This window comes from Haliotis rubra, unplaced genomic scaffold, assembly GCF_003918875.1.
Source record: "Haliotis rubra isolate DU_JTF1 unplaced genomic scaffold, ASM391887v1 Scf124, whole genome shotgun sequence".
NCBI lineage: Eukaryota > Metazoa > Mollusca > Gastropoda > Lepetellida > Haliotidae > Haliotis > Haliotis rubra.
This window is the reverse complement of record NW_025765159.1, coordinates 202,557-212,822: the sequence shown is the minus strand read 5'-3', so window position 1 is coordinate 212,822 and position 10,266 is coordinate 202,557. Positions and strand designations below refer to the sequence as shown.

Here is a 10,266-nt window from a genome sequence, read left to right as displayed (position 1 = left end):
GTTTTATCACGATGCCCACAAAAAGGCTTGGTACCATCAATTGATCGCTGTTTTCTACGGGTCGAAGCATTTAAGAAGTGTACCCTAGGAAGAAAACTACCAATGGAATAAAATATGGAATAATTAATTTGGTAAAAGAAAAAATCTCTAGAGCAAAAAAGATTACCCTTACTATTCGAATCTTCGTTTGGCAATACTGTTTAGCCATAAATCAAATTTACCTCAAACTTTTAATATTCCTCATGGTGAACCTCTTCAAATTAATTGGAACTTTGATCAAATATCTTGATTTGTCGGGACGGGCAGAGCTTTTCAAAAGCAGTCAATCGGTTGCGTTCTCCCCTGTAGGATTCCGACTTTGAGCTCGCCCAAGTCATGAGCTTGCATTGCTTCCCTTTGCAGTTCTGTGTTGACAATTGGTTGATCGGAGAGGCAAGATTGATGGGAAAGTGCCAACACACGTGATTGATGTCAGAGAGCTCCACTTCCGCGTCACGTGGTCACAGCTACAGACTAGGAACCAATGAGGATCCATGTTGTATTTAAGCACGTGCCGCGTTCTACATGCTTCTAGTCTCCTCATGGTTCCTTCCTATTCTGGAACCAAAGACTTGCCTCAAGGCCTTCTTTGGCAATTACCCTCACCAAGTCAACGGAATCAACCGTCGATGTTATTGACAAGCTAACAACAATAAAAGAGTACGAGTCACGCCGCCTGAATCAGTGCTCCCCATAGCCGAGTGACTGTTATATACAACCATAGCCACCTGTCAGTTGCACCAACGCTTGCCCAGCTGGGAAGAACAAGTCTAGTAGCCAAGCATTGCCCCAACACAGCACAATTGTAACACAGGCGTAGACGGACTCCAGATACATCCCAATTGATTTCATCAACGATAATGGACCTCCTGTTGTCGGTGTTTTCTCTCTGCATTCATTTCAGGTAAGCCATCACTGTTATTCTTAGCTTTTACTACCTCATTGCAAGCTTAACTCTCACACGTTTCATTCCGAGACATCAATCACAATAGAAACCTGGTGATTATGGCTTCGTTATATATGATTAATTGACACGAGTCAATTTCGCTGTGCTTGAAATGTACACGTGTTCATTTCATACCGACAAGGCGGTGTAGTGTTTTAACTCTATCGTTGCTGGTCTTACTAAACGTGTATATGGCATTCCTTTCGAAGAAAATCAATTGTTCCATGTCTCTGTTGCTCCCTGACTTAACCAAACACCGGGGGAACACATGTCTCGGCCTCTCTGACAACCTTTACACATGCCTCGACTGCTTAATATCTTCCTCCACATAACAGTCTATTCCATCGTCCCAGCGCTTGATGTATATCATTACGTCAATGTATTATACCGGGATCCTACGTTAACTCGAATAGCAATATCTATATCTAATAAAGCATAAGATGAAATAGCTATATTAATCTTCGCGATTACATAAAACAGCGGATGGTGATCAACATGATCAGTTACATCGCCCGATTAACTGGAAATGAAATCAATGCATATTGAATTACTACATTTGCAATAGGATCCTTGGTTTAGTCAGGAACAAAATACATTCTTACATATTGTACGTCCTTGAACATCCGTTGATCTTACGGCGGTACTTAAGTCATAACTGATGGCTAATCAAATTTCTGCTGTGTGTAATTGGTCTCGTGGAACTAGGCCCCAGTTGCTGAGCTTCCAGCGCTGATAGCCAGCAGTAAATACGGACACCCAAACACATGTAGAATCGGGTCAAGAACTCAATAGTCATTATCTCCCAACAATAACGGACTCCGACCATTGACCTGTCCTCGTGGCATCGTATATCAAACAGCTTGCCTTGACAGTAAATATTCTCAGTCCACAAAGCCTTGTCAGTGACAGTGGGTTTCATCATGTGTCACAGCCAAATAAAGAAGGCATGCTTAATATCTGTTTTGAAGAATGACAAATGCCGAGCTAATCATAGAGTCCGGAACGGGACATTGATCTGTTGTGGTCGATAACGTACTTTTTAATAAAACCATTTTTTGAAATGTGATTTGCAAGTTCTTCAGCAGAAATAAGGAGAGAAGCATTTGAGGGCAAAGAGAGGCTGATGTGGCATCTTTGGTCGATTCCGGCGTGTTCCTCCTATACAATAATATCTCGTGGTGCAGGTCACAGCGGCCAGCTGTCTCATTCTGAAGCACTTGGCATGGTTTACAGAGAGTCTGGTAAATTTAGGTCTCCCGTGACATCGGCATGGTCAATATTGGGGCAATGGAGTGGAAGAATATTGGTTAGAGCCTTCGAAAGCATGGCACCGCGGGCATTGATTACAGCATATGTAACGTACAGGCAAGGATCATGAACTTCTGGGTGTGCATCCATGAAATTAGCATTAAGTACCCTGGTAATGAACATTTCAACCGTACTTTTTACATCAAGGAGTGGACTTATCGAACATATTCTAATCTAAGGAATCGCGGCGGGCGTTAGGTACGAACTGATTAAAAGACCTTTATAAGCGGTTCAACATTGGTGAGAAGGAATGTTCTTACAGTGATTTAACTCTGAAGAGACTCTTATCAAGAAATAATTATAGATCTATGACATAAGTATTTATATCTTAGTTATGTATTCTAAATTTATAATCAGCAAGTTATCGCACGTCTTAGCCTTATATAGAGAACGAAAATAATGATAGAAAATCAACAATTTGGCAGCACACAATGAACATGTCAAAAGCATTAACAATGACAAAATAAGTTCTGCTGTATAAGTGATTGCATTGGCCGTCTGATGTTAGGAAAACCAGATAATATGATTGATGAGCCCTATTCGTAAATTGGATACTTTCAAAAGGCTCATGAAAGCGTTTCGCTTTAATAACACTAAAAATGAACATGTATCGTGAAAGCATAGTGACCGGATTTCAGTTTAGAGAGGCTCTATGCAAACTAGCTGTTTTCAAAATGACAAATTTGTCTTTTCCCACTAATCATATTCTATGTCCTTTTTATCCGACAGCTAATGAAGACTTACTCCTTTTATTGATATTTATTGGTGGATTGCGTTATAAAACTCTTAAGTGGCAATATTGTTAAAGTAAAGTATAATGTATGTGTCATTTTACGAACAAATGTCTCCAGCATCCCGTCATTACCCTTTCATCTTCCTAGATTAAACGTTGACAGATATTCCTATGAACACTGATGTAAAGGTAAAAAATATGTTTAAACAAACTTAAAATGTTTAAAAAGGAACCCTTGGTTAAAAAATATCAATTGACTGGGAACGCAAGTTGTTTAACTTTATGACGAAGGGATGTGGCCCAGCGTTAAAAGACGCTGGTCCTCTTGAGAGTACAGCCCCCATTCTGCTTGCGGACAATTAGATTTGTGAATGTTAACGATATTACCTGTCGAGTAGTGTCTAAGTGTTGGATTTCAGGCCCTGCCCTTGTCAAAATATACAGGAAGAGCGATGGTTCCTAAAAGCACTGGTGGGGACCTTGTCGTGATCTAATTGGAGTAATTGGCTTCGAACTTTAAGAGCGTCTGGTCCTTTCTTGCTTATACGTGAACCGAAAGAATTTACGACCACTGATTGTGAATATGTGACATGTCTGCTAATGAAAAAACTGTTTACAAATGCAATATACCATTACAAACACAGACCTTCGTGTAACTTTATAACGTGTTTCGAGAAAATAGCAATCGTCTAACAATGAACACAATGCCGGGAAAAGACAGGGAAGCGCTTATGTTTGATGATGGCTAAGCATGAAACAAAATGGAAACGGTGATTTATTTCAAACGGATTGTGATCGGATCGAAAGTTTGGAATGTTTCAGCGTCTGTTTTAGCCCATGTAATGTTTCTTATCTTTGATCAAATCCAGTTTGTAATTGCATTTGTATCTGACAATTTGTATCAGACATATGACAAAATTACCATATTTGTGTTGACGCTAAGAAATATGTTTTTTAATCTGACTAGATAAACTAGTATTTTGAACATTTGAATGATAAGATGATGTCAATTTAGGACACCAAGTTGACATTATCTGATGGTGTGTTATTTTTACAATGTTAAATTTATTGTAATTAGTAGCCAATTTCACATTATATTCTAACAATTTTATTATGGTACTTCTTTCTTGTTCAAATGCCAACGGTATGTAATATGTCATTGCAGTATTCTTCAATGAGTCTTCTCACAGAATGTAACCAATGTCTTTACGAAATTGGTACCAATCATTTTGGGAAAATACCCTTCCATATCTGAAGAGTGAGTGAGTCTAGTTTAGCGTCGTTTATCCCTGAGTTGAGTCTTTTCTGTAAGTAGAAAGATGTGCACATAGTATATTAATACTAATGGAACTTGACTACTCACCTCGGAACTGATGTGAGGTACTTGATGAGAGTTATCATGCAATTGTCACGGAACTGCTTCGTCGTCACGTGAGTCATTAAGTGCCTCAGTACAACATTAAAGCGTATAATAAACACGCACAAACGCACATATGTATGTCCATACACGCAATACTTTCTGTAAGTACTTTGGAAAATAGTAAAGAGTTTTATGCAGAAACGGTGGACATGGTTCTGATGACAGATGATGAGCATAGTAAAATGTGAAATCTTTCACTAATATAAATATGAAAGGTATTCTCACCTTTTTGTCTTTTGAAATCTAAATATGCCACCACGAGTGGATATTAATTTAAATCTTCGAGGATTGTCGATGTAAATATTTCGAATTGTATCGACTCTCGTTGAACTATTTGATGTCAAAGACATTCAGATAACGGCTATTAATCATATCTTTCTTTTCATAACCTCTGCCAGTCAGGATTGTATTCCTTTCGCATTCAAGGCCACGGGCCAATTCTGGGGCGGTGGGCTAGCCTAATGGTTAAAGCGTTGGCTCGTCACGCCGAAGACCCGGGTTCGAATCCCCACATGGGTACAATGAATGAAGCCAATTTTCGAAGTCCCCCGCCGTGATATTTCTGGAATATTGGTAAAAGCAGCGTAATAACATACTCACTCACTCAACAATGTGGTAAAAGTTAAAACCTGAGCATTCCGTGCTTTAGTCCCCAAATCCAACATAAAAAGAGTTCAACGGATATTTGAAACCAACTCACTCACTATGTTAATATTGTGTAGAACGGTAAATATTCTCGCTAAATCATAAGACACATGAGAATTGTGAATTATACCCAACTAAATTGCAACTAAAATAGACGAAACGGAAATTCAAACAGGCCTAAGGTTGAAATGAAACTATTGTGTAAGTGCAGGTACTCCAAGCAGGGCAGGGGGTGGTGACCTTTTTCGCAAACACCTGGTGTTTAATGATCCATTTTCATTATCATTATTATTAAGCGTTTTACCAAAATAGAGACTGGTCATTATCAGGCTTTGAGAGTTGTTAGTTATTAAATATTCATTAATTGGATATTATGCCGTCTTTGTTTGTCTTCATGTTATATAAAATATTGATCTGAAATTGAACAAGCACATACAGGTCATGGCGGCGGTGGGGTAGCCTAGTGATTAGAGAGTTCGCACGTCACGCCGAAGACCAGGGTTCGATTCCTCACATGGGTATAATATGTGAAGCCCATTTCTGGTGTCCCCCGCCGTGATTTTGCTGGAATAGCATTGTGTTATCAGTGACGTCCACATCGTTTCTGTAGAACTCGTTCATGGCGTATTCATGTTGTCATGGTGATATGTAGCCATCAGAGGCTTATTTGCTTGTTTATGTCGGCTTCCCATGATGTCTCGGAGACGCTGTCCCCACATGGGGGACAATGTGTGAAGCCCTTTTCTGGTGTCCCCCGCAGTGATAGTGTTGGAATATTGTTAAAAGCGGCGTAAAACTAAAACTCACTCACTCACTCACTCACCACAGTTCATTGTGCCTCCAACACCTTGGTTACTCAATAACCTTTGACATCACATTACTTCACCAGATGGCACTGTATTTGACAAGTCAACATTTGAATTTAAGGCATAATCGAAGTTCTGTTCGATTGTACACCCCAGGTCACGGAACGATAGTGAAGGCGGTTCAGAAGTTCTTAGTAGAAAGGCGGTCGTTAATTTGGTGTTTCTTTAATCAATATTGAGAAATCGAGTGAGGCTTACTTTTCATTCCAGTAGGAATTTCATCAAGGTTCCTGCAAATTGCCTTCAACTGAAAGAACGAAACCCTTTTTTAAAAAGGGAATGGCTAGACCGGTGCTTTCTACCAATTGCTAAAGGCATGATTGCCTGCCTGCACAAATAGATAAATCACACACATTGTTCGTAATGTCGCAATTTTTTGAAGTTCAAAAGACTGTTTTAGACCTTTGTCCTTTCCACAATCATAAACATATCAGTCGTACGTAAAAACAAACAAATTAATGACAGGCAATGAGATCTTCTGTATTTGCAGATTGAAGTTTCATCATGAGTCATTTCACCGTGGTTATATACCCCTTTTAGTGACAATATACATGCCACTCTTCCCTTTCTGCATTCCGTGAGGGTCCAGCAGCTGAATAATACACCGTGGTTGTCGTAGAAGTCGTGTACAATGAGGCACTTCGGCGTCACGTTACCCTGAAGAGATGGCCTGTTGCACGGTTCCCAGCAAACAGGTTAAATATTACTTACAAGCAGTTGTCATAGAGTTTCTATTTCACTAACTGGAACAATAATAACTTATCTTCTAGATGCGCCTCCATAGCTGGAATATCGCTGAGTGCGGCGTAAAACTAACTCACTCACTCACTATATTCCAGATACAGTAAACTACGGTTATAGCCAAGTGAACGGTCAGCTAATGTTAGTTCGTTATAATCGTAATTCGGGATTACACATTTAGACTACAGTATACAGCAAATGCCCGGTACCAATAATGCAGTTCGTCTTATCCGTGAGTTCGTTATAAACGACAGAGAATAACTAGTCTCATTGTGATATAATATCGATATCAAGTCAACGACAGAGAATAACTAGTCTCGATTATCAGCTGAAACAGTGAGTGAGTATAGTTTTACGCCACTTCCAGCAATATTACCAGAAATGGGCTTCACACACTGTACCCATGTGGGGAATCGAACCCGGATGTTTAGCGTGACGAGCGAACGCTTTATCCACTGGGATACCCAACCACCCCAGCTGAAACGGAATTAATTTTCTATGTGTAAAAACAAAGAACCGTGAAAGCGTACCAATGTGCAACTGAAAACAAGTAATGACACTAGGTATTCGCAAAAGGTTTAGCAGATCCTGCACTCCCAACTCAAACTTGCGATAAAAAGCGTTTGTTCGTCACCTGACCTTTGCCATTTGAACAAAACAAACCAATGGACCAGAATATTCTGTGACACGTTAGCATAATGTCTGAAGTTATTGGGACCCAAAACGATCTGCTAATATATCATCGTATTCTGTACATCGGAAACAATATAACACGGTGCCATAATTATCTTGCCATGACCTTTAGTTGTCGGTCGCTTGCAATAGCATGTTAGGTATCATGTTACAGTTGATATGAAAAACTCTCACACCTGTTCAGTATTTATTTACAATTTTCAGTGTTGATATTCATTTATATTAACAGTAGCAAAATCTAGAGGATCATTTAAGCATGCGGTTCGTTTTCAATTCAGCTTCAACAATGTGTCTCTTTCCACATGACTGCTCCGTGTTTATTATCTCAATTTCTATCATGTCGATGAAGTTTATTATATTAACGACGAACCTTGATCAAAAGCATGAAACATCATACAATAAACATTCCCGTACTCACATCGCGACATATAAAGCGTAACGAAATAATCGAATATTCATTCACCAAGGACGTTCCATTTACAAGAACAAAGGCAACTAACTATGATCATCAATATACTACGTACAAGGTCAAATAATTATTTTTTATCATCCATTGACCTTAGGTCAGCGGTTAATGACTATCTATATTTAAGTGACCTCCCGGTCCCGAGATAGCAATATATCTGCGCACCATGCATTCTCGTGTCTCTGTTTTGGTCAACATAGCTCTCGCGAGAGCGATAACGACAACGGGATTCTACGTTAATGCAGGGTATTAAATGTTATTAGATGGCACGTGAGTGATTAATGTCAAGTCAATGATCAAATTCTTGTGAAAACAAGAAAAAATGTACCTCTCCGAAATTGATCCTAAATTCTTTTAGGTATAAACTCAATCATTCATCTGTTCTTTAATATTCTGGACACTGTCTTGCCCGATTACGGTTTTCGAGAATGATTAAACGGCATCTGAAATAACGTAGAATAATTATTGATTAAATTCCACTGGTCTAATAATAGCGGCAATAATATGCATTTTTATTGCAAAATCGAAGGTTGGGTATCTGTACTTAAGTACTCTCGGCGTGACTCTATATGGTCGACAACACCGCTTGCGTTATGAAGACATAACGGTTAAACAACCTTGCTCATCATTTGCCTCAAGTGATGGCATCGCGCGAATGTCTATATACATACTGACATATTTCCATATATCGTCATCTCGATGTAAATATAATACATTTACAACTTGTCATTATGATTTACACAAATCAAAATAATCATTTTATTCCGAACATCTCGATATAGATCATATTTCATGTATGTTATGGCATTTTCTCATTAAGGGTTTTACATGGATGTTGGCTCTCATTGATTTTTCCATGAAATCCTAGAGGCAAACTGTACTTTATGTGGTCGGAGATAATATATCCCCAGTCAACTGGCCATTAACCGTCACATGTATATTCTCATGGCTTAGAAAGGACACCATTGTAAACTGGTGACGATAAAGGGGTGAGATCGATTGTGCCAATACACTAATACGTGATCAAACAGTTGTAACTTACTATTTATGGACATGGTATTGCCGTTTCGTGTATATCTGCATACACCGGCCTGTACTAAAATGATCTGTGTTCTATCTTCACAGCGTACATCTATATCGCCCGCTCAATTATTCTATGGTCGCCAGAACTTTGTAGTGGATTGTCATAAGCGAGGGTTTATTATGTCAGTTTATGTCACAAAGATCTGTCTCTTTGTACCCTTAAAGATCCGGGTTAGAATTGGTCTTCAGTAACCCATGCTTGTCGTAAGAGGCGACTAACGGGATCGGGTGTCAGGCTCGCTGACATGGTTGACCCATGTCATCGTATCCCAAATGCGTAGATCGATGCTCATGATGCTGATCACTGGATTGTCTGCTCCAGACTCGACTATTTACAGACCGCCGCCATATAGCAGGAATATTGCTGAGTGTTGTGTTAAACAAAGATTAAATGAAGTTAGTTATCAAATTGTAAAGTTGGAGGGTAAAGAGTGTTATAGGTTCCTGATGACAAGTGAATTATCAGACAACAGATGATATAACTAGGATGTAATTATTAACAGCTGTGTTCTTGTATATATACAAACTATGGACTACTGGATCAATATCACAGTGGTGACATTAGAAGTCCTTTGGGATAAGGAGCGAACGCTCAGCTACGAGGCTGCACAACTAATTGAACCCCCCATGATCACATCGCATTCTGGAATTCTGGAAAAACATTTAAGATATTAGAGATCAATCATCATCATCAGAAATTGCCATAAAATGTTTGCGTGTTGATAAATGCCAAAATTCCAGCTATATGGGACCATACAATCCAGTGATTGACATCATGAGCATCAATCCAAGCAACTGGGTTACGATGACATGCATTAGTCATGTCAGAGATCCCGGACACACGATCCCGTTAGTCGCCTTTTACAAGCATAGGATGTTGAAGACCAATTCTAACCGGATCTTAACGGGTCCTGCCGTAAAATGAAACAAGCATGTAATAATGATTGACAATTTTGCATTTAAAACTGTATCATAACTGTTTTTTAACAACAAGTCTGCATTGTTTCAGCGGCTATTTTCAGACTACTAATGGTTAAATTTGTAGTTATTTGGGACAATTCCAATTTTGTAGTGAATGCTTCCTTTTGTCCTGCTGTTGAGTATGTCTCAATTCAAACCCAAACTTTCTGTTTAGATTTCATGTGACACATGGTAATCTATTTGTATTTGCTGAAGGTACATTGTTGACGAATGTTTTAGCGAATACGATTGTGGTAGTGATTTATAAACAGGCTTACGATATAATCGCAATGGTAAAAAGGACTCTGCTTTTAGCAGAGATGTCCGGTGATTAACGTAAGGGTTTTTCCGCTTCTATTGAGAATG

The 10,266-nt window shown here is 39.1% G+C and overlaps 1 protein-coding gene across 1 annotated transcript in view; it reads left to right on the top strand.

Annotated features, from left to right (window-relative positions):
* The first annotated feature begins 559 nt into the window (after positions 1 to 559).
* Positions 560 to 10,266, top strand: part of LOC124266235 (gamma-aminobutyric acid receptor subunit alpha-2-like) — a 113,473-nt gene continuing 103,766 nt past the window's right edge. Inside the window, exon 1 of the mRNA XM_046701051.1 lies at positions 560 to 943. Coding sequence (XP_046557007.1) covers positions 900 to 943 — 44 coding nt within the window. The 5' untranslated portion in view covers positions 560 to 899. The remainder of the gene's footprint in view (positions 944 to 10,266) is intronic.